Here is a 24,523-nt window from a genome sequence, read left to right as displayed (position 1 = left end):
TACCGAAAGCCATCTTCCTCAAAAACAACCTTGCAAATATGATGCACATCTGAACAAGCGGGAGGCAAAGCAGGGGGGGGGACACACGAAAAAGGGGGGAAAGTAAATATCAGCAAGGGATGTTTTTTGGCAGCTTTTCAGTTCTAAATTGAGCTAATTCTACCTTCTGAAAGGAAGATAATTTCCATGTTTCTTTGCTTGAGAACACATAATTGAAGTTATTTTCCTTCCAAGAAAGGAGCCTCTGGAACATCGTTTGCAAATGGACAGGAAAAAATGAATGTATCTGGCGCTGCCTGAGCATTCATTGCGGCACAGTTTCTGAACGCCACTGCCACTTCCCCCAAGGTGTTTATCACTTGCTCAGGTGTCTTCATCCCCCTCTCCTTCCTCCGGCACCCCTCTTTTCGAAGGGAGAGCGAGAAGGGCTGAGCCGGAAGCGAATGGCGCTAAACCCAATGAGCCATGGGAAAGTGGAAGCCGGGTTGTTATCAGGAAGGTTCAGAGCAGAAATTGGAAGAAGAAAACTTGAGGATCTCTTAAATTGACCAGCGCTTTTTGGGGAGGCGGCAGCCACTGGCTCCTTGGCCTTGGGTTCCTCCTTAAAACCGGCATCTCAAAAGCCAAATGTTGTGCTGAGATAGAAGAGATTGTGAGTTTATGGACTTCATGAACTTCCAGAGTGAATTATTGTGATCTCTGGTGCTCATTTTGGTTTTTAAAGTCCCAAACGGCTCAGGCCCCAAATACCGAAAAGGCTTCCACTTCCTCGCAGCCTCCTGTGGGAGTGAGTTCCACAGTTTAACTCTGCTCTGCGTTGGAGAAGTCTTTCCTTTTATCTTTTAAGCTGGGAGGTGTGCAGCCAAGAGGATCAAAGATCAGGAAACCAAGCCTTATGAGGAATGGTCGAAGGAGCTGGGGGTGTTTAGCCTGGAAAAGAGGAGACTGAGAGGAGATAAGATCTTCAAATATCTGAAGGGCTGCCACATGGAAGATGGAGGAAGCTTGTTTTCTCCTGTTCTGGAGGGTAGGACTCGCATCAAGGGCTTCAAGTTACAAGAAAGGAGATTCTGACTAAACACAGGGAAGGACTTTCTGACAGTAAAAGCTGTTTGACAGAGAAACGGTCTCCCTCTGGAGATGGTGGACTCTCCTTACTTGTAGGTTTTTAAGCAGAGGGTAAAGGTAGAGGACCCCTGGACGGTTAAGTCCAGTCAAAGCCGATTATGGGGTTGTGGCACTCATCTCGCTTTCAGGCCGAGGGAGCCGGCGTTTGTCCACAGACAGCTTTCTGGGTCATGTGGCCAGCATGAATAAACCGCTTCTGGTGCATGACGGAAACCAGGGCATACAGAAATGTCGTTTACCTTCCTGCCGCAGTGGTACCTATTTATTTACTCACACTGGTGTGCTTTTGAACTGCTAGGTTGGCAGGAGCAGGGACCGGGCAACGGGAGCTCACCCCGTTGTGTGGATTCGAACCGCCAACCTTCCGATCACAAGCCCAAGGGGCACAGTGATTTAGACTACAGTGCCACCTGCTCCCTAATGCAGAGGTTGGATGGCTTTAGCAGAGATTCCTGCATTTTGCCTTGGGGTTCCTTCCAACTTAAGATTCAGTAATTCCCTAGAGACCCTCTCAGCTGGTGAGATTGGCAGAGGGGGCATTCTTGAGAGTCCCTGCACCCTCAGAGGTTTGGGGTAATGGAGACCCAGGCGGATAGACCTGCTCTTCTCTGCTGGACAAAGAGGACCATGATAAGGTCCATTTCATGCAGTGAAGAGGAATTGTGGGCAAATGTCGGTTCATGCCCAGTGGTTGCCATTAATTTGATTTTGAATTGATTTTAGAATGTGTGTCAATTAATTGATTGTGGTTTTATTCAAACTATATTACTTTTATTGTTGTTAGCCACTCTGAGACCGGCTTTGGCTGGGGAGGGTGGGATATAAATAAAATTTTAGTACAGCGGTACCTCGGTTTAAGTACTTAATTTGTTCCGGACATCCATTCTTAACCTGAAACTGTTCTTAACCTGAAGCACCAGGTTTAGCTAATGGGGCCTCCTGCTGCCGCGCCGCCAAAGCCCGATTTCTTTTCTCATTCTGAAGCAAAGTTCTTAACCTGAAGCAATATTTATGGGTTAGTGGAGTGTGTAACCTGAAGAGTATGTAACCCGAGGTACCACTATATTATCATTTATTATATGCTGCCCTGTGATCCCATGGGATGAAGGGCAGTTTAGAAATGACAGTGACGACGACGATGATGATGATGATGATAGGATATCACAGAGATGTCGGGTGGGGGGGTTACGGAAAACTTCACACACCGTCTACAGTCTGTTTACTGCTAGTATGAAGAGACCCGCACTTACAAGCAAGCGAAGTTTGGGCGTGGGGAAAAGCTTTCAGCTCCTAAATGGTGAACATAATAAGTGCACACAAAGAAATGTTTTCGCCGTTGTTAAATCACGATAAAATCCCAGAACAGCAATGCCGAAGGGGAGATTTCCCCAAATGTTGCCTGTGTACAGCAAAACCGTGGTTTTTTTTTCTTATTTTAAAAAATCTTTCAATTCCCTCACCCAATTTTGTACCAAACTATGCGAAAAAGTCACATTATGCAAATTGGGACTAGATTGATGTGGATTTGGTTCCAACTGCGCACATTCTGAGCACTGCAGAGCTCTTTGGCCAGGGGGAGGGGGGGAGCCTGAGTGCAGGGAACATGCAAATCAGCTGGTTTTAGTATAATTGAAAGTATTGCCCTTAAGATACGGAGTCCATTAATGATTAGAGTGGGTCTGACGAAGAAGCCATGGTGTAGGCAGACATTTTGTCTCTCTCTTTTTGCGTCTAATCAGAGAAGATTTGGGGGGCAAAGGAGGCCAAATTCAGAAAAATCCCATTACCATAATTCAGAATAGATTGTCCCAAGGTGTTGGTCCATGAGCCTCTGAAAAGTGGACTGTCCAGCCACTCGTGAATACCTGCATCCCACCCCCATGGCAATTTTTTTCAGGTGAAGATGCCCATTCAGAGTGAGGGCAGTGCTAGTTCATACACGATTGCCTTTGCTCTCCACTGGCTTTGTGACAACGTTGATTGTGATTTACTCTGCAGCACCGTCAGGCTGCTGTGTGATCCCTGCATAATCCCAAACTGGGTTATTTTATTTTTTAATGGTGTTGCATTTTCAGCTGATTGCAACGAAAGCGATGGGGGAGGGACAGAGGTCTTGCCTATTTACAGATGCCACCAGTTGACACTATATTATGAAGAAATCGCCATGCATTTGGCTGCTTTGCAATATGTTTAATAAATAACCTTTCCTCCATGGGCCTACTTATCAGTCCCTGTATGGTTTTGCTCAACAGCATGCCCCTGGTCCAAAAGGAAACGTCAAAACTTGCTTCTTTTTCCTCTTCCAGAGTGGACATGGCGGTCCCAACCCTGCCTCAAGTGCTCCTTTGTTCAGACCGGAGGATGAGCTGGAACACCTGACCAAGAAGATGCTGTACGACATGGAAAACCCGCCTTCCCAGGAATACTTCGGTAAGCGCTCCAACCTCTCCCGTGTTCTGGTGGCAGAGAGTTCCACAAGCCATTGGTGCATGGTGCAAAAATAAAATAAAAAATAAAAATTAGTTAGCTACCAGACCTAATGAACTTGGCCATGCCCATGATACAGTTTTGTACAGTAGAGGCCCATTGTCCCAGGGTGCAGGAGGGGTGGGGGGGTCAGCCAAAAAATGAAAGCAGAGAGGGGACGGCCCAGCGACATTGACTCTAATTTGCATCCAACATGTTTTCCCCAACCCCTCGGGGATTCAGTGCTGCGGTAATCGTAGCAGGCCAGATAGCCGCCCACTAATCATATCATTAGGTCAAATTTAGAAAGCTGCATCAGAGCATATTAAAAGTCGGTTGAGAGCAGATAGGTTTTGAATGCAGCGATCTAATTAACCTTACTGGAGAGCTCTGAGGCATTGTATTAAGTCATGGAAATAATTTGTTCCAAATAATTACATTTGAAAAGCCAGCAAGGATCATTCGGCGGGTCGGCCTCTGCTCAAATGGTGGGCCGCTGGCTCCCATCAGAGACTTTCCTTCCTCTCACATCATGGGGGATTCCCCCCCCCCCCGGTGTTGTATTTCGGATGCCCCCCAAAGGGGACTGTGGTGCTTGAGAGATGGGTGGAAGCTCATCCCTTTAAAAGGACCATTTATTCAGGGATGCAGGCATCCTGTCTCTCTGGGAACTGTGGAGGTTTAAGGTCGTGGGTTGGGGCTGAAGTTCGTGGCTCAGGTGAGGATGCTTGCTAAAGTTGGTTTCAGGAAAGATGCTCAGGTGTTTCAGCGACGGTTTGAGCACTCAGAAAGGCCAGTTAACTTTCAGGATGAGTGTTGGGGCTTGAGCAATTTCACATGACCCCCGTCCTGCGCAGAGAGAGAGAATGAGGGCAATGTGGGGGTTTTTGGGGGTGTGTGGAGGGAAATAAGCCAAAAGGGGTGGGGAAGAGGGGCAAAGCACTCCCCACACAGTCAGTACAGACCTCTGGCAAGGACAGATTTTTCCCTCCCCTGGGCAGGATGTGCTGGGCCCGGCGGTAAACCGAGAAATGCGGTCCAGGTCCGATCCTGAATCCAAGGGTTCCGCGAGGAGTCAGTCCGACAGGGCCAAGGCAGGACACGAGGCAGGAAACCAGGCAAAGTCAGGTACAGGATCTCCCGCAACCTGGGGTGGGGTCCGACAGCCTTTTATCTTTGTCGGGGTAACGGCCGGTCCTGATCGCCGGGCGACTCGCCTCCCTGTTTTGCCCAAAGGTGAGCACTCCTCCTGCGAGTACTCAGGTCTCTCCTTCTCTCAGACCTCAGTCTCTGCAGCTCGGGAGACGTTGGTGAGTTACTAGACCCAGAGGCCGCCTCAGCCTCCCCTGACCCAACCGGTAGTGGAGCAGCTGTAAGTGATGGCCCAGCTGAAGGCAACGAGGGAATCCCCGCATCTGGAGCCAGGGCAGGCTCAGGCCCCGGACTCGGCCCAGCTGGGGTTTGTTGCAGGGGAACCTGTGCAGACTGGGGCTCTTCAGAATCAGGCCCCAGACTTGGTTCAGGTGATGCCTGAGGCAAAGGATCCGGTGCAGACTGAGACTCTGTGCCATCACACAGAGAAGGAATAGGGGTGAAAGAGAACAAGAGAGAAAGGGGGTGGCAGACGGAGAGGAGAAAATGGGTGGCAGGAAGAGAAAGGGGGCGTCCTAACCCTGCTCACCAGCAGCAGCATTCAAGCCCCCCCCCCCCAATGTCTAAGCTCTCCTTCGATATTCAGGAGGTAGCAATGCTTCTGTATCCTGGTTGCTGGAAACCTCTGGAAGGGAGAGGGATTTCGCACTCGGGTCCTGCTTGCAGGTCTCCCTTTTGGGTATCCCTTTTGGCCACTGTGAGAACAGGATGCTGGGCCAGGTGAGCCACGGGCCTGATCCAGCAGGCTCTCCTTAAGTTCTTTCATTCTCGGACGCCTGGTTCACACGCCGTGCTAAGCCGTGGCTTAGTTCACCATAGCGAACGTTGGCACAGCACATAGTTGAACTGTGGAACCCGCTGACACGGGAGGCAAGGATGCTCACCAACTTGGATGGCTTTGAAAGGAGGATGAAGGCAAATTCATGGAGGAAGCGAGGGCTATCACTGGCTTGGCTGATCTAGCAGGCTCTTTTTATATTCTTACTACCTAGGAAGAAATGCAGTTCTTAACTGGGAGGGGGAAAACATCCCTCATTCCTGCTTTAGATGCTCCCCCCCCAGTGGAAATAAAGACACAATTATTAAGGTTAATGGGCTAAATAAGGCCACAACTTTATTGGTTACAGGTGTTGAGAGGTATTGGCTTAGGCATTGGTCCTAACCGACTATATCCGACTTCAGCCCGTCCTCTTGAAGTCCGGGAAGGGTTAACCACCAGTAGGGGGAGTCCTGCTGATGCACATCAACTAGGAACTCCTCCAGAGTCACCGATAGGGGGCGTGCCTTAGGCCCACACCTCCCTCGGCTTCGGACAGGGCCATGCCCCCCGGAATCCTTTATCGGACTACCCTTCAATATGTGGGGCAGGTGATGGCGCTTCCTCCCCTCTTCCATCTACAGAACAATACCAGTGCCTAACTGCCAATACCCAGAAAGTTGTGATGATTTGCTACCAGGTAGGCGGAAACCAAGTGGCTGGTGCTAATTTGCCAAGTGGCAGGCGGGGAGGCCACGTCCTGGTTTAAATTGGGCAGGCCACACCCCCAGATCCAGCCGATTGGCTGGCCAGGGTGTGATGCAGCTGGGAATCCCCCCAATTGTGCAGGGTTGGGCTCTAGCTGCCGCAACTCCACCTCCTCTGTAGGGCGGAAGTGGCTTTCTCTTGCATTTTGTCCTTCAGCACACCAAAGGAGTGTGACTGGTTCGCTTGGCGGCGCCACAGGGAACCGCAACTATACTTTAGAACGGAGTGCAAGGGGGGGTGGGGAAGCAAATGTTGGTGTTGCCCGGGGCGCCGCTGAAATTTGGGACCCCGAGGTCTGCCAGTGAACACGCACCCTCCACCGAAACACCTCAGGTCTCTGCAGCACCCACACACCTTTCCAGGCTGCAAGCTGCCCACCCAGTCCACCCTCCCCATTTCATCTTGGAGGGGTGGAGGCTGAGCTCAGAAGCAGGGCAGCCCCATGCAGCTTGGCTCCTGAGTCCTGCCTGTGCTTCCGTTTGATGGAAATGAGAGGCGACTCTCATGGACATTCGGGATGGAGTCCGAGCCAATACAAATTAGAGGAGGAAATTGCATTAGCCCACCGACTTGTCAGCATTGAGGAGGGGGTATTCCGCTTTGCTTTGGGAGCTGACAGTGAGCTACCGGGCAAGGAGGCGGGTGGTTGCAAGGCTGGAGCATCAACCAAGCGGTCAGGGTTTCGAAAGGCTGCTTAAGACCTTCCAGGGCCAGCTGCAGATATTTTGCTGCCTGATGGGAAGGACAGACAGTTGTCATGCAGCCCTGACAAGTCACAATCAGAACCCCAGCAGGGTTGCAGTCGGATCTTACTTCAAGACTGGTATGAAGAACACAAGGACATAAGAAGAGCGTGCTGGATCAGGCCAGTGACCCATCTGGTGCAGGATTCTGTTCCCACGGTGGCCAACCTGCGGGAAACCTGCGAGCAGGATCTGAGCGCACGAACAACCCTCTTCCTTCCTGTGGTTTCCAGCAACTGCAGATTGGGAGCCACAAGCGAGCAAACTTCTTTGGCGTCTGCTGAGATGCTGGGGGGGGGGGGGTGTCCTGAAAGAATGAGTCTTGCTGGGGTTCTTGGGGGGCAGCCATGACCGGGTGAAAGAGAAACAAAAGAGCATTGGCTTATTAATTCCATGCCTTTTATAACACGCTTCCAGGGGGGCTTGAAGCGGTGAAAAGGACCACTACAAAAGCAACATATCAGAGCATGAGAAGACCATACAGGGTCTGGCCCATGGCCCATCTGGTCCAGCATCCTCTTCTCAAAGTTTCTGAACAGATGGCTCTTCTGGGAAGCCCTCAAGGAGGACCCGAGGGCAAGAGAAACTGGGGTCCAGTAAGTGGCGTTCAGAAGCATCGCTGACTCCAACAGTGGTCACAGAGCAGAGCTAGTAGCCATCAAAAGCCCTCTCCTCCGTGAATTTGTCTGGCTGGCCACTGTGAGAACAGGATGGTGGAATAGATGGGCCACTTGATTGATCCTGCAGGCCCTTCTGATGTTCTTAAGACCATAAGAATGGCCGTAGCAGGGAGGGGTCAGGCCAGAGATTTGACTGCACTAATTCAGAATACTGGGGGGACTGGCACTTTTGAAAGTTCCCTGCCCCGTTATAAAATCCCTATAAACATACAGCTTACACACCAGGGAGGCATGAATGGTTTTCCAGCCCTTTGTGTTCTGTATCTTTCTTGTTTTCCTATATGCTAGGACTTCTTAAGATGGGGCATTCCTAACTGTGATCTCACACCTGCTGTTACCTGCGAAGACTGGGCTTTGTGTCCCTGGAGCAGCTTTCTGGAGGAGAGGAGCCTCTACTGTCTTGCAGAGCCCCCTCTGCAGATGGCCCGGGGGGGTGCTGCAGCCCCCTGCTCTTCAGGGGGTCAGACAATTCACCCTGATGGCTAGGGCTGATTTAGCATATGCGACGCCGGGGTGCAAAAAACTGCCCTGTGTCCCCAATTGGGGGGGCAGGCTTAAGTTGTTGAGCTTTTTAGGGGGGCACACAACTCTCTCCCATGCCACACACAACTCTCTCTCGATGGCCCTTCAATCCCAGGTGCGCAGGAGGGCAGAACTGGCCAGCTGCCTCAGCACCCTGTGCTGGTCCCGGGGGCTAAGTGAGAAGCAAGGTCCGAGTCCAGTCCGAGGTCGGGGGTGCGGTATGGAGGCCGTCCGTCAAAGCTGAAGCGGGATCCAAGGCGGGGAGTCGGGTGGGGTCAGGAACTCTGGCAGATGAGCAGGACAGGGTGCCAGCAGGAACAGGTTACAAACAATGTTGCTCCCGCAACCTGGGACTGGGGCTGGCTGGCTTTTATCTGCCCCGAGGCATAGGGCACCCCCCCCCGATCCACAGGTGAATTGCTTCTCCTGGCCTGGAGGCGAGCACTCCTCCTGCAGGAACTTAGTTCCCTCCGCCTTTCTGCCCTGAGCCTCTGTAGCTCAGGAGAGGCTGGAGGGTTACCGGACCCAGAGGCAACCTCATCTTCCTGTGACGGGGCTGAGAGTGGAGCACCTGCAGGCAATGGGTCCTCCATCACCTCAGGAGCCAGAGCAGACTTAGCTGGTGCCTGCACCTGAGGATCCAGCACAGGTGAGGACCCTCAAGCCCCAGCCCCAGCTCAGCTGGTTCTGGAGGCGGGGACTCCTATGCAGGCTGGGATTCCTCAGGTTCAGTCTCCGCGTCTGAGTCCCAGGCCATCACACACCCACAGCAAAAAGAAACCTGTGGCGCTCCGACACTCTCTGCTCCGCTCTCGGCCATCGGCTGGCCTGGCTCTTCAATCCCCGGACTCCAAATCTCAGCCCCGGACTCTCGACCTGTTGCCCCCGAGAGCCCCGCCCCCAGGTGCCCTGCACCCCTAGCGCCTGTGGGTAAGCCAGCCCTGCTGCTGGCTATTCAGCGCCTCCCAGGCTGGTCATCGCTTTGTTTGAAGACCACCAGCCCTGACCCCACTTTCCTGCATTGGCAAGGGGAAAGAGTGTATGCCCGCTGCCCAAAGGTGGCCCTGTGATTCACATGCGTCTGCAGGTGCTGAAGGATCACTTTCCTTTGTGTGGAAACGATCCAGAAGGGTTAATCCCGGGACCAGATAAGGGGCAGCGGGAAAAGAAGCGCTTGACAGCCACCAGAGGTTTTAATTGAATGTCAGTGCTGCTGGAATTTGCTGTCGCACTCAGAACTCCGGATAATGCTCCATTGTTATGAAAACTGATAATCCAGCCTTAGCAATGGGTTGTTTCTTTCAGTGTGACAATCAGCTCTGTCATTTTGGGGGTGGGCATGTTTCCGTTGGGTGTAGATTGTTCCCTACACTTAGTCTCTCTCTTCCCCACACTTCCACCCACACCTTTTCCCTTTTGAAAGGAGGGGGGGTGCCTTTTAGCTGCGCTCGTTCTCGGATAATTTTGGAACGGTGCGGGAATGGAGGATGAGATCTCGGAAGGCCACGGCAAAGGGAGAGGCATTAGCAATCAGATGCAATTTTGCGCGCTGAATGAGTGCTTTGATCAAGCGATGTCTTTCATATCTCTCTCCTCCTAAAATACAAAATATGCCGTAGTTGGAGTATTTTGGGATGAACCGAGCAGCAAACATTTCTGCTCTGCAAAGAAAACTCATCTGAAACATCAACCCTGGGAAATTACCTGGGAGCCACGAGATCTTCTTGAACCTGACCAGGTGCGAAGCAGGCAGTCTGTGGCCTTGCCCTGTTGAATCACAAGATCCTAGAACTGTATAGTGAAAAGGGATCGAAAGGGTCATTGCCCCCTGCAATGAAGGAATATTTTGCCCAGCCACCTGCAAAGCAATTCAGGCCAGGAGCTGGCAGGGAGGGGCATTGTCACCCCGCCAACATCCCGGCAGAGGTATCACTGCTTTTTACCCAGAGGGGCAAGGAGGCCGGTACTGTTCAGGAACACTGGTGAGACCACCACTTTGGCTCTGCAGGAGTACTCACGCAGCACCCCCTCCCTAATGCCTCACCCCCCTTCCTCCCAGAAAGCAACAGCAAAAGAAGCTAAATGCTGGAAGATTCGGGACAGACAAATGAAAGTGCTTCTCCACAAAGTTAAACTGTGGAACTCTCTCCCACTGGAGGCAGCGGATGTCTTTAAAAGAGGATTGAAGGAGGAGGGCCACAAAGCAGAATGGCTGTGCTGTGTCTCCACAGTTTGAGGCAGCAATGCTTCTCAATATCAGTGGCTGGAAACCGCAAGAGGAAAGCGTTGCCCTTGTGTTCGAATCCTGCTTGTATGCTTCCCTTTGCTGCGAGAACAGGATACTGGGTTTGATGGGCCATGGACCCGATCCAGAAGGCTCTTCTTACATTCATAAGTCTGCAGGCCTCCCAGCTCTACTGAAAGCCTTCATAGAATCACAGCACAGAGCTGGAAGAGACCATCAGGGTCATCTAGTGCAACCCCAAGGAAGGAATTTTTTGGGTCCAGTGTGGGGCTCAAACCCACGGCACTGAGCTTAAGGCCCTGGTGCTCTCCTGACCGAGCTATCCCAGCTCAGCTTGACTTCTGTGACCGCATTGCATAGTTAAAACATTCAACAACAATGAGAAGAAAGGCAGACCCAATGCTGCTCTCTTTCCCCCTCTTCGCAGAACACCGTGTCCCAACTATTCTTATCCCTCGCCGTCAAATGGCTGTCGTGAGCAGAAGGTCTTAAAAGATTAAAGTGTGGTCACCGGTGGCCTTTGACTGGAAGGGAAATCCATAAGAGCAAAGCTCTGTGTGTGTTTGCGCGACACGCACCGTAGCCGGGATTCGGGGCGGGTGAGGGTTCGACAAGGACCAGGAACGGAAATCTTGTTAGGCTGCTGACTAGAAACGCTGTTCTGTCATCGATATTTCTTCATTAGGAATAATGATTTTTCCACGTCCGCTGCCAGTGGGTTCCCGGCCGTCCAAAAGCCGGGATGTGCCATGAATCTCTAAAGCGCACTTATCGGAGGGACTCCGAAAGCGGCGAGAATTCAGAAGGCGGCGAGGGAGGGGGGCAGGTTGCACGCACTGCGATGCCGCAGGAACAGCGGTTATTGATGGCACCTGTGGGAGCCCTTAGGTGGATATTTCAGTCTGATGTATTTACATAAGAAAGACGTCCTGGCTCAAAGACGCCGTGTTCTGTTTCTCCAGCTCTCCGTCATGTATCGCTCTGCAGCAGCGGCGGGGGCTCTGGGGAGCGGCGGAAGCAGGCGCATGTAACCGTGATGAAGGCATCTCCTTGCAAGCCAAAGAAGCAGGGAGGGATGGCTTTGGCTGCTGCATCATCTCAGAGTTTTCGTCCGTTCCTTCCAATGCCTCGTCTGACCTCTTAAGAACAGTGCTTGCTGTTGTTTAGTCGTTTAGTCGTGTCCGACTCTTCGTGACCCCCTAAACCAGAGCACGCCAGGCACTCCTGTCTTCCACTGCCTCCCGCAGTTTGGTCAAACTCATGCTGGTAGCTTCGAGAACACTGTCCCACCATCTCGTCCTCTGTCGTCCCCTTCTCCTTGTGCCCTCCATCTTTCCCAACATCAGGGTCTTTTCCAGGGAGTCTTCTCTTCTCATAAGGTGGCCAAAGTCTTGGAGCTTCAAGATCTGTCCTTCCAGTGAGCACTCAGGGCTGACTTCCTTCAGAATGGATCGGTTGGATCTTCTTGCAGTCCATGGGACTCTCAAGAGTCTCTTCCAGCACCATAATTCAAAAGCATCCAATCTTCGGCAATCAGACTTCTTTATGGTCCAGCTCTCACTGGACCAGAACAGTGCTATCATTGATTAAATTGATGTGCCCCCATCCTTCAGAAAATCACAAGGCAGTTTAGAATGTAACAACATAAGGATAGCATGCTGGATCAGGCCACAGGGCCTTCTTGCCCAGCATCCTCTTCTTACAGTGGCGAGCAGGACCAGAGCTCAAAAGAAACTCTCACCTTCCTCTGGTTTCCTGCAAATCCACTTCGGCCCTTCAAAGGAGGTGGACTTGTGGGCTACATGGCCCCCCTGCGCGATTGGAGGGATTCCAAGCCACATCACCTCCTGGCCAGCCAATCGGCTGGCTCTGGGGGTGTGGCCTGCCTTATTTAAAGCAAGACACAGCCGGGGATCTTCCTCTTTTCCGTCTGCCAGCTGTTCCTGCAGGAGGGAGTTCCTTATTTATTTATTTATTTATTATTTCCCACCCATCTGTCTGGGTTTCCCCAGCCACTCTGGGCAGCTTCCAACAAAAGATTAAAATAAAATATCAAATATTAAAGACTTCCCTAAACAGGGCTGCCTTCAGATAGAAGACATCTGTCAGATGTTTATTTCTTTGACATCTGATGGGAGGGCGTTCCACAGGGCAGGTGCCACCACCAAGAAGGCCCTCTGCATGGTTCCCTGTAGCTTTGCTTCTCGCAATAGGGGAACCGCCAGAAGGCACTCTGTGCTGTGTGAAGAGGGACTTTTATCTGCCCCGAACCTTCCAGCATTCAGCTTGGGTGTCCACGAGTTTTAATGTTATGGGGGAAATTAGTGGACTGGACTTTGTCATGTTCATTCATATCAGCGGGTCCTCTCTGCGTTATACTTACTTGAATGCCCCCCTCTATAAACATGAAATAGGTAAAGGGACCCCTGACCAGTACAGTCGTGACTGACTCTGGGGTTGTGGCGCTCATCTCGCTTTACTGGCCGAGGGAGCCGGCGTACAGCTTCCGGGTCATGTGGCCAGCAAGACTAAGCCGCTTCTGGCGAACCACAGCAGCGCACGGAAACGCCGTTTACCTTCCGCCAGAGCGGTACCTATTTATCTACTTGCACTATGACGTGCTTTCAAACTGCTAGGTTGGCAGCAGCAGGGACCGAGCAACAGGAGCTCACCCCGTTGCGGGGATTCAAACCACCGACCTTCTGATTGGCAAGTCCTGGGCTCTGCGGTTTAATCCACAGCGCCACCTGTGTCCCAAACATGAAATAGAAGTTTACAAAAATCTAGAAATAAAGCAATACCATTGAAAATGATATGCAAAACTCAATAGAAAATCCACATTTAAATCAGAATAATGAATGTGAAAACCTGTGCATACGTCACAACCTATAACACTATAACATTTTCTATTGAGTTTTGCATTTTTACATTTTTACATATGTCCACAGGTTAGTATAAACCTTTGGGAGTTTGTTGTAGAATTTGTGAATGAAATGAAGTTCTGCCCTCCTGGTGCAAAGGTATCTCTCTGCTTTGTTCCTCTTAGATTGCGGGTCATTTTTTCAGTCAGGGCCTCCCCTGGGAGTGAGTTCCACAGTTGAACTATGCGCTGCATTTCATTTCACTTTTAATCTGCATACCGCCTTTCTATATTACTATGCACAAGGCCATCTACAAGCTGAATAAACAGCAAAGTAGACAGCAAAGTTCACACACATAATGAACAATCTGTTCCGAACCAAAAAGGCAAACAGTAAAATTAAATATTAGCAAATAATAATTAAACAGTTTACACTTTTCAGTTTTTACTCAACTGTTGTTGTTGTTGTTTAGTCGTTTAGTTGTGTCTGCCTCTTCATGACCCCCTGGACCAGAGCACGCCAGGCCCTCCTGTCTTCCACTGCCTCCCACAGTTTGGTCAGACTCATGTTTGTAGCTTCGAGAACACTGTCCAACCATCTCGTCCTCTGTCGTCCCCTTCTCCTTGTGCCATCCATCTTTCCCAACATCAGGGTCTTTTCCAGGGAGTCTTCTCTTCTCATGAGGTGGCCAAAGTCTTGGAGCCTCAGCTTCAGGATCTGTCCTTCCAGTGAGCACTCAGGGCTGATTTCCTTCAGAATGGAGAGCTTTGATCTTTTTGCAGTCCATGGGACTCTCAAGAGTCTCCTCCAGCACCAGAATTCAAAAGCATCAAGTCTTCGGCGATCAGCCTTCTTTATGGTCCAGCTCTCTCTTCCATACATCACTACTGGGAAAACCATAACTTGAACTATACGGACCTGTGTTGGCAAGGTGATGTCTCTGCTTTTTAAGATGCTGTCTAGGTTTGTCTAAACTGTAATCAGCAAAAATAACTGCAAGTCACAATGCATGAAGTCTTTCCTTTTCTCTGTCCTGAATCTTCCCATATTCAGCTTCATTACTTGTCCGCAAGTTTAGTATTAGCCAAGAGGGAAGAAAACTTTTCCTGATCTGCTTCCTCTGTGCCGGGTCTAATTTTGTAAACTTCCGCCCTGCCTCCTCTTCCTCCAGCTAATGACCGCTCCCCACATTAAATGGGAGGCGCCCTTTGCGTGGTCGCACGCAGCCCCTGAACCTATGCGGCACCATTAGCACAGGCTTGGATTTGCCTCCCCCCAGGTGGGATACCTGGAGGTCTCCACCCTCCTCAGTCAGTTGCCCAATCCCGCCTGGGGAAGCGTTGCCAAGGTGATCAGGCCAGGTAGGGGGAGGGACCACCTGCCCACACAATAGAGGGAGGATCTTACCTGGGAATCTCCAGTTGGCTCCAGGGCTTCTCTCACCCTCCCCTCCCTCAGTGAAGACTTCTTTTGCAGGTTAACCTTTTCTCCACAGGTACGTGGGCGCTGCTACGTCAAGGTCACTGTTCAAGGGCTGGAAAGGAATTCCCCTGCATTGGCAGGCTTGCCTTTCCTGTAGCAAAACATCACAACTTTCACGGTACCAGGCCTTGGGTGGAATTCTTTAGTCTATCTTCCCTGAATTGGAGGGGTGTGCAGTGGTGACACCCCCCCTCCTCTTTGTGGCAGCAATACCAGGGTTCCCCGTTAAAGGGGTTGTTTGAGGAGAGGCTTTGGCCGTACACCTAGAGGTCGTCATTGCTCTCCCCTACAACAACGGCATAACGGGGGCAGACTGTTGGGAAACTGTGTATGTGCAGCTACTCACACAGAGTCAGTTAAGGTTTGGAAGACTGTCAGAAGGCAATCTGAAGGAGTAAGTCTGCCTGGTGATAACAGAGGCATGGAGACAGCTCCCTGATTGGTCAAGCTGTGCTGGCCCCGGGGGGGAAGGTTACCGTTGGTGTAGTCAAAGTCCGGTCCTGGGTCACTAGCCTGGAAACAGTTCACAAGGAGCGGGGCGAGGTCCGAAGCCAGAAGCCGGGTGGGGACAGGAACACTGGAGGGTCAGGTCTGGGTCCGGGCAGGAACAGGTACTCAACAACGACGTTGCTCCCGCAACCTGGGACCAGGCTGACTGGCCTTTATCTTCTCTGAGGCCAGGGGTGGTCGCGGCCCCCAGGAGACCCGCCTCTCCTGGCCTTAAGGCGAGCATTCCTCCTGGGAGAAACCAGTTCCCTTCGCCTCTCTGCCCTGAGCCTCTGCAGTTCAGGAGAGGCTGAAGGGTTACTGGGCCCAGGGGGAGACTCACCTGTAGGCACTGAGTCCTCAACCACCTCTGGAGCCAGAGTGGACTCACCTGGTGCCTGCTCCTGAGGATTCCTCCAGTTCAGCCTCTGAATCGGATTCCCAGGCCATCACACAAGCTCTCTCAAGGGAGTGATAATTAATGGCCTTCTTACTGGATTGTGTTAGTTCAGTATTCAGTGTTCAGAGTTCTGTGTGTCAGTGTAGGAGTTGTGAGTTGTGTGAGAGAGAGCTAGCGAAAGATCCGTGTTCTGTTCCTGTAAATAGTCCACTTATATAATAAACACCTAACTACAAGTTCCTGGTTCCTGCTTCGTCTAGCCTGTCTGCAGCCAAGTCACCAATTGCTTCCGTGGATTCTGCGTTTACTCTGCTAGGTCTGGCTAAGGTCATGCAACTAGTCAGAAAGTTGCGAAACACCAAATAGGTTTTGCCAATACAGACTCTCTCTGCTTGAACATATGTTCTCCAGAGCCAGCCCATCTCCCCCCCCCCCACACACACACACTTGGATAACCCTGATGTTCCCCAGATCCCCAGCAGGGGACTGGGAGGGATAAACGCCCAATGCCTGAGCCAAGGTCTACCCACATCTGAAACATAATAAAGTTGTGGCCAATTTTAATCCCATGGCACGTTGTCTTGAGTCGTTATTCCACACGGGGGCCGCCCGGGGTTTGGGGGACTCCGCCTATCCATGCAGATCCAGTTGATGCCCCCTTACGTTCCCATGGGGGCCTCCTTCGCAGCAAAGCGCCATGAGTGGCCCCTAACCCTAGGCCCCTCTCTGCCCTCCAGGTCGCTGTGCCCGCTGCGGGGAGAACGTCGTGGGAGAAGGAACCGGCTGCACCGCGATGGACCAGGTCTTCCACGTGGAGTGCTTCACCTGCGTGACCTGCGGCAACAAACTGCGGGGCCAGCCCTTCTACGCTGTGGAGAAGAAAGCCTACTGCGAGCCCTGCTACATCGTAAGTGCCTCTGACCGCTCTCTGCTTCTGGCGGAGCTGGGTGTTCATTCATTGTGTTTCTATCCTGCCTTTTCCTTGAAGGACCTCATGGCTGTCCCCCTCCTCATTCAGTCCTCACAACAACCCTGAGAGGTAGGCTTGGCTGAGAGGCAGTGAGTGGTAGCCAAAGCCACACCCCATTGAGCTTCATGGCCAAGTGGGGTTTCGAACTCCAGCCTCTCCCAGGTCTTAGTCCAGCACTCTAACCACTCCAATCCACTGAGAGGTGTCTCTTCGGATTCAGGAAGACCGTTTGTATGTTCTGTGTCTCTCTGATTCTCGAGTCCCCACTTACACCAGGGGTCTCCATGTGAGATGTACCTGCCCCTGGGGTGCAATGGGATTATCTTTGGGGTGCACCAAGATGCAAGGGGGTGGCACAGGACCCTGGAGGTCATACCTGGCGATGGCGATGCTCATTGGCTGTCTGGAGGACTCAGGTGTGCAGAATCTTCTGAGGAATTCATTTCTGGGAATCCCCAAAGCATATGCTGCTTTGCGTCCAGCTAAGCTACTTGGATAAAGTATCTCCTTTGACCCAGATGACGAACTGAACGCCTATTTATTGCATTTCTAGCCAACCTTTTTCTCGATAAAGAGCTCAAGGCAGTGCACCTAGTGCTCCTAAACCCCACATTTTATCCTCGCGGCAAACCTGCGAGGTCAGTTAGCCTGAGAGTGAGTGACTGGCCAGAGGTCTCTTCCATTTCTACAATTCTATGAAGTCATGGACTTACACCTTTCTGGAGCAAAAGGGGACCTTTTGATAGATTCCTCTTTAGCATGTGTTTTGGGTAGGTAAGCCAACCCCACCCTTTGCACAGCAGAAGAGTCAAGAAACCCACTTTATATGGTGGTCAGGAAGGGGAGACCACGCAGCAGTGTCAAAGTCAAGTCCCATAGCCTCTGCTTCTCTTACCCTTCAGCATTAGATAAAAATTTACAGCAACGTAAAACTAAACGTTTATGGTCAGCCTCATTGCATTTATGTTTCTTACTGGAAAGGAAGGACAATTTCTTTGGGAGGAAGGTTCCGGGGGAAGCTGACTTTATTTCACTTTCATTTCATTGGCCAAGGTGGGAAGGAAGGACGTTGTGCAACTTCAATCCCAAAGAGAAAGACTATGTAGGAATGTGGCAGAGCTTGGCATGCAGAAGGCCTCACATTCAGCTCTTCCCATCTCCGGTAGTAGAGGTGGAATAGACCTGATTTCCCAGAGAGGTCAGAAAGGAGAGCAAACTAGGCAAGGAGTCCTGTGGGTCATTGAGCCCCTGCCCCACTTGGCCAGTGGACGTTCATAAAATTTGGGACAATCCCAAAATTTATCTCAAATATCGGTCAGTCCCTAAGTTCAATCCCAGTTCAAAGGATCTTGGGTTGGCAGACGTCTGAGAAAGACATCTGAAGCCACCTATCAGATTGGACAAGTTGGGGTTACAAGGACCAACCTCCTGACTTGGTTTCAAGTATCTTAACAAAGCTGTTCCCCTGTGTTGTTTGGAGGCCAGGCCTGTCACTCACAGGATAGCACCTCCCTCTGGTTGAGACAGACAGGGTCTAGCATCTTTAGAGCCCTATCCCAGGGGAAGGACCTTTGCACCCCCAGATCCTGCCTAGGACCTTTTAGAAGAGCCTGGGATCAGCCAGGGGGACATTGTAGCTACACACGAACCACTGCAATTGGGGGAGGGGCCATTAGCAATGAAGTTTTGTGCCCGCATCACCCCTATGTTAGGAATTAGGTCACTGGCCTTACAAATCCAAGGAAGGGGAGGTCGGTATTTCCTGCTCCCCCAGATGAGCAACTTGGAGGGAGATCAGATTCAGGACCATGGATAGTTCACCTGCAGCTGAGACTAAACATCTATGTTGTCTCAGCAAGGTTCTGAGTCTTCTTCTAGTTCTCCTCCTCCTCCTCTCCCACAACAGCATAAGAATAGCCTGCTGGATCAGGCCAATGGCCCATCTAGTCCAGCCTCCTGTTCCAACAATGGCCAGACAGATGCCGCTGTGGGAAACCAGAAAGCAGGCTTTGAGCAACCCTCTCCCTTCCTGTGGTTTCCAGCAACGGGATTTCAGAAGCATTTCTGCCTCTGACTGTGGAGACAGATCATAGCCTTCATGGTTAGTAGCCATCAATAGCCCTCTCTTCCATGAATTTGTCTTATCCTCTTTTGAAGCCATCACTGCCTCCTGTGGCAGTGAGTTCCATAGTTTAACTTCCTTTTGTTGTTTTATGCTGCTGCAAGGCCGAGGATCGGCCCTATTACCACTCCCTACCAGCAGTTCATACCTCTCAAAAAAACCTCCACTGCATCTCCCGGGCTGGGTGGTCTCCATCCCTGGAGTGCTACTTCCTGGCCAGTTGAAAAGTCTTCTTCTGCAGCTGTTGGCTCCTTTGTGGCTAATGGAGTTTCCAACTGTGAGGCATATCTCCCCAAGATGACTGTGGACCAGCCATCACAAGAGTCTCCTTCAGGCACAAGGAAGGGGAGACAGTTCTCATGTCCCACATGAGATGGACCAGGGCATCCTTCTCCTCAGAGCTACAGTTTCCAGAGGACTCTGTCTTGGAGGAGGCCTGGTGTAGGGTCACGATCCTGCGCTCGAGAGAGCGGGGAAATCTTTCAAAGGGAAAGGGAGGCCCTCCCTCCCGTCTCGCCCCGAATCTGCCATAGTTTTGAGGTGCACCTGCCTCAGGCAGCCCAATAATGGTTTTGAGATCATTTAATCTCATTACTTACGCACTTCATTAGCCTGAGTGAATTGCTGGCGAAGGTTCAGTAAGCTTCCTCCGTTCGGAGATAAAAGGATGAGCAAGAAAACGCAAGAGGATCCTCGTCCTCTTGCCCGCTTTCAGATTTATCATCTAATCTTTGTTAAAGCATAAAAGAATGGTAATTGGCCGGCGGCGTGAGCCTGATCCTCAGCGCAGCTTTGAGCGCTGGAGGGGCAGGATGACAACCTTCGTCGAGCACAATTGTCCCAGAGCACCGCAAGGACATCTTGCAAGCAACCACCAAGGGTCCCCAGGGGCTCCAGAAAGCTAGCGACATTTAAGAACAACCGGACATTCAAAAGAAATGCAAATACAAAACAGAATAATAGAAATGTGGAGATGCAAGAGGCCCACGAGGGTCATCAACCCTCTGCAATGCAGAGATCTCAGCTAAAGCATCCATGACAGAGGGCCACCCAACCTTTGCTTGGAAGCCCCCATGGAAGGACTTTCCATTCCACCGTCAAACAGCTCTCATCACCACAAAGTTCTTCCTAAGGTTTAGTTGGAATCTTCTTTCTCGTAACTTGAATCCATCAGTGGTGAGTTGAACCTCCGGAGCATTTGAGGGATTAACTATTCAGCAGTTAAACATCAGGAATCAATTCCTGATGGTAAGCACAGCAGAACGGACTCAGTCAAAAGGAGGCAGACTCTCCTTCCTTGGAGGTTTTTAAGTAGAGGTTGGATGGCTAGCTGAGATTTCTGCATTGCAGGAGATTGAACTAGATGGGCTTTGGGGTATTTGAAGATCGGTGTCATACAAACTTTCAGTCTCCTCTCCTGCAGGCTTTGTTGTTGTTTAGTCGTTTAGTCGTGTCCGACTCTTCATGACCCCATGGACCAGAGCATGCCAGGCACTTCTGTCTTCCACTGCCTCCCACAGTTTGGTCAAACTCATGCTGGTAGCTTCGAGAACACTATCCAACCATCTCGTCCTCTTCTCCTTGTGCCCTCCATCTTTCCCAACATCAGGGTCTTTTTCAGGGAGTCTTCTCTTCTCATGAGGTGGCCAAAGTCTTGGAGCCTCAGCTTCAGGATCTGTCCTTCTAGTGAGCACTCAGGGCTGATTTCCTTCAGAATGGATGTGTTTGATCTTCTTGCAGTCCATGGGACTCTCAAGAGTCTCCTCCAGCACCAGAATTCAACTCCTGCAGGCTAAACATGCCCAACTCCCTTGATCATTCCTCAGAAGGAATGTTCTGAGGAATGTTCAGAAGGTGGTGCCTGATGTTCTGTGGGTTCAACAGCCAAGAGCCCCCTACTGAGACCCACCCTCTTCTCCCTGGGTAGGGAAGGAAAAGGAATCGGTGTAAATCCAACACTCCTTCCCCCAAACGCAACTCTTTCCTTGAACTAGACGAGGAATTGGTTGCTTAATATGAAAAGCAGGACAACGGCTGTCGGCCAGCCCTGCGTGGTTTGCATTGCAAATGCTAAATCTTCTAATGTGTTTCCAATTATCTGGCCTGCACCTTCGCTCAGTCTCTCTCCGTTTGCCATTATTCATATCGTCTGAGAAGCCTTGCTGGTCTCTTCCGCCCCTCTCTGCCTCCCCCAGGATGCTAAAACGGTCTCACAAATAACCTGGGGTGGTGGTAGCAGAAACATGTCCGTGTCGCCATGTGGGACGAGGAATGTGTGAATCTGTGCATCTCTGTTTCTCATTTTTTCAAAGTTCAGCTTCTTCGCACCAACTAGCAATTTTTATTGTATTTCTTTCAACAACCAAAAAACTCTTTAGAAATTAGCCTTTTAGTGCTGATGTCTCCTAACAGACAGGCATTTGCATGCAATTGTGTCTAATATACATGTTTTCGCAAAGCAAGTATACACACTTTGCTATAATAGGTGCATTTCTTGGACCTATTACACGGCTGGAGAACTGCGCTGCAAAATTCAGAGAAGTCTGTGTTTCAAAATGTGGCAAAATCTGTGACGGGACACCCAGAGAGAGGGAGGGAGGAGAGGAGAGGAGAGAAGGGATTGAGAGAATTGAGTGCAATGACTAGCAGGGCAATCCTGCTTGTGTCTACTTATCAGTAAGTCCTATTGTGGGCCAGGTAAGTGGGGTTAGGATTCCAGCCTGAGAGAGAGAGCTTGGAACCAGAGAGTCCAGATCTCGCCTAGAACTTAAGCACACCAAGAGGCCCAAAGTTGAGATTCCTGCATTGCAGGGGGTTGGACCTTATGACTCTCGGGATCCCTTCCAACTAGATTTCCAGCAGCGGCAGCAGCAAACCTGTGCCTGCCCCCTGTGCCCGTTGTTGCAGAATTTATGCCCTGCCCTTTAGCCAAAGTAGGGTGGGGAAGGACTTTCAGGAAAGCTCACATAGTTTCTTTGATTCTCTGTAAGGATAGCCCAAGCACCATTTCCCCCCCCCCCATTGGAAAAACCCACTGCCTGTGAAGGCACTCGAGAGCAGAGATGATATTATTATTATTATTATTATTATTATTATTATTATTATGATCAATAATACCCCACCCATCTGGCGGGGTTTACCCAGCCACTCTGGGTGGCTTCCAGCAAAATATTAAAATACAATGCTTCATCAAATATTAAAAGCTTCCCTAAACAGGGCTGCCTTCAGATGTCTTCTAAAAATCCGATAGTTGTTTATTTCTTTGACATCTGATGGGAGGGCGTTCCACAGGGCGGGCGCCACTACCAAGAAGGCCCTCTGCCTGATAACCGAGGGGAGAAGCAGGGAGGTACCTCTTCCTTTCCCCATCCATCAGTTTTCTGCCCCAGTTGCTTCCCTCTTCCCTGTGGGGTTTCCCACAGTTTCCTACCGTTCCAGCTGGTCGGCTCAACCCTACCAGAAGCAGATTTTCCTGATTGAAAGGGACCTTTCATCTCCCACCATTTCTGTACTGTGTGTCATCTCGAATCCCTTTCCCCTCCCAGCCCATGTGCAATATGGGCAGTCGTAGATTCACAAAAACGCAGGAATCGACAGAGGGCCGTCCAACCTCTGTTGAAAAGTCTCCAATGAAGGAGAGTCCAGCACTGACCTATCGGCATGCAGAGGTCCAGGAGGCCAGCTGGCTAGCCCCGGCCGGGCTGTTCCCTTCCAGCCATCCTGCTTCATGGACTATCACTTCTGCGCCGACGTAAATCAGCGACCCGGGCTTCAAAGCCAGGGCACACTATCAGCGGATTGAACTGCGCACACAGAATAGGTGTGAGGCTTGTGGAAGCATACTACAACTACAGATTTATTCATCATAAATCAGGACAAAGAAACATGTCGTCTCTCTCTCTCATGTCGTCTCAGAGAGAACAGCTCAAAGCAAAAGCTATACATAATGGAAGTTCCCAGCATACTGTGCTGGAATGTAAACAGACGTGTGACACGTAACAATCCCATGTCTGTTCCCTAAGGTGGAATGGAAATGTCAACATGACCTCCCTTGCAGGGTTGTTGTAAAGACAACTCTAGTCATGCAAACAAAGGGCTTTGAACACCGCAAAGCCCCGAGTCCCTCTAGACATCATTTTCTATGGAGCTTTCATGACGATTTGTGTCTGTGATGCTATCAGGACAGTCATACGTTGATTCTGGTTTCTTCTTCCTTTTTTGAATATATATTTTATTGGACAATTTTAGCAAACAAATTATCAATCAATATAACCATTTACATTCCCCCCTTTTTTTCCTTCCTCCCCTTCCTCCCGTCCCCTCCCCCCCCCCGGACTTCCCTCAGCTCCCCTCCCTGGTTTCTTCGCACATATTATCCACTGCATATTATAAAATTGTACATATCATTGCCTTATCTACCATCTATTCAACTGGTAACTTTGTGAATGTTTATTCAAAACCTGCCAAGGAGTCCAAGTTGTTTTCTTGTCTTTTTAGATAATTTGTAAAAAGGTCCCATTCTTCCTTGAAGTCACGGTTGTCCCTATAACGCAGTTTGTATGTCAACTTAGCCAATTCCACATAGCTCATCAATTTTTCTTGCTACTGTTCTTTTGTTGGGATTTCCTCATTCTTCCATCCTTGTGCTAACAAGGATCTTGCCACTGTTGTAGCCTACATAAATAGATTCTTTGATTTTAGGGGCGGTAGGTCTTGTCCTACAATCCCTAACAAAAATGCTTCAGGTTTCTTTATAAATGTCATTTTAAACATTTTTTTTCAATTCATTGTATATCATTTCCCAATTTTTTTTAACTTCTCTACATTCCCACCCCATATGATAAAAAGTACCTTCTTCTTCTTGACATTTCCAGCATATGTTTGACCTGGTTTTGTACATTTTTGCTATTTGTACTGGTGTGATATACTATCTGTACATCATTTTCATATAGTTTCCTTTCAAAAGAGAACAATCTGTAAATTTCAGATCTACTTTCCACCGTGGATATGTTCATTCCGGTTTCAATGCATCTGCAAAAGTTTAAGGGGAGACATACCGCTTCATTTTCAATCAGTTCATGCCTGCATAACTTTCTGCTGAAATCCCATAACTCTTCATGCCAGAAATGTTCTGCTTTTGGGTAGCTGAAGTCATCCTGCCTTGACAGATTAGAGAACTGGGCCAAAACAAACAAGATGAATTTTAACAGGGAGAAATGTAAAGTATTGCACTTGGGCAAAAAAAGGAGAGGCACAAATACAAGATGGGTGACACCTGGCTTGAGAGCAGTACATGTGAAAAGGATCTAGGGGTCTTGGTTGACCACAAACTTGACATGAGCCAACAGTGTGATGCGGCAGCTAAAAAAGCCAAGGCAATTCTGGGCTGCATCAATAGGAGTATAGCATCTAGATCAAGGGAAGTAATAGTGCCACTGTATTCTGCTCTGGTCAGACCTCACCTGGAGTACTGTGTCCAGTTCTGGGCACCACAGTTCAAGAAGGACACTGACAAACTGGAACGTGTCCAGAGGAGGGCAACCAAAATGGTCAAAGGCCTGGAAACGATGCCTTATGAGGAACGGCTAAGGGAGCTGGGCATGTTTAGCCTGGAGAAGAGGAGGTTAAGGGGTGATATGATAGCCATGTTCAAATATATAAAAGGATGCCACATAGAGGAGGGAGAAAGGTTGTTTTCTCCAGAGAAGCGGACACGGAGCAATGGATCCAAACTACAAGAA

General features: G+C 50.2%; 1 protein-coding gene and 1 long non-coding RNA gene across 4 annotated transcripts in view; one reads left to right on the top strand and one right to left on the bottom strand.

Moving 5' to 3' along the window:
* LOC309370040 overlaps nt 1-24,523 on the bottom strand; it is a 250,041-nt gene that overhangs the window by 155,715 nt on the left and 69,803 nt on the right. The window lies entirely within an intron of this gene.
* The window catches only part of LPP (LIM domain containing preferred translocation partner in lipoma), a 274,991-nt gene that overhangs the window by 220,991 nt on the left and 29,477 nt on the right, over nt 1-24,523 (top strand). For all 3 annotated transcript variants that reach the window (XM_081911063.1, XM_081911064.1, XM_081911065.1), the window contains 2 exons: nt 3,435-3,558; nt 16,428-16,597. In XM_081911063.1, coding sequence (XP_081767189.1) covers nt 3,435-3,558; nt 16,428-16,597 — 294 coding nt within the window. The remainder of the gene's footprint in view (nt 1-3,434; nt 3,559-16,427; nt 16,598-24,523) is intronic.

The sequence above is a fragment of the Podarcis melisellensis genome (assembly GCF_964234715.1).
Source record: "Podarcis melisellensis genome assembly, chromosome: 5".
Taxonomy (NCBI): Eukaryota; Metazoa; Chordata; class Lepidosauria; order Squamata; family Lacertidae; genus Podarcis; species Podarcis melisellensis.
This window is presented reverse-complemented; position numbering and strand designations above follow the sequence as displayed.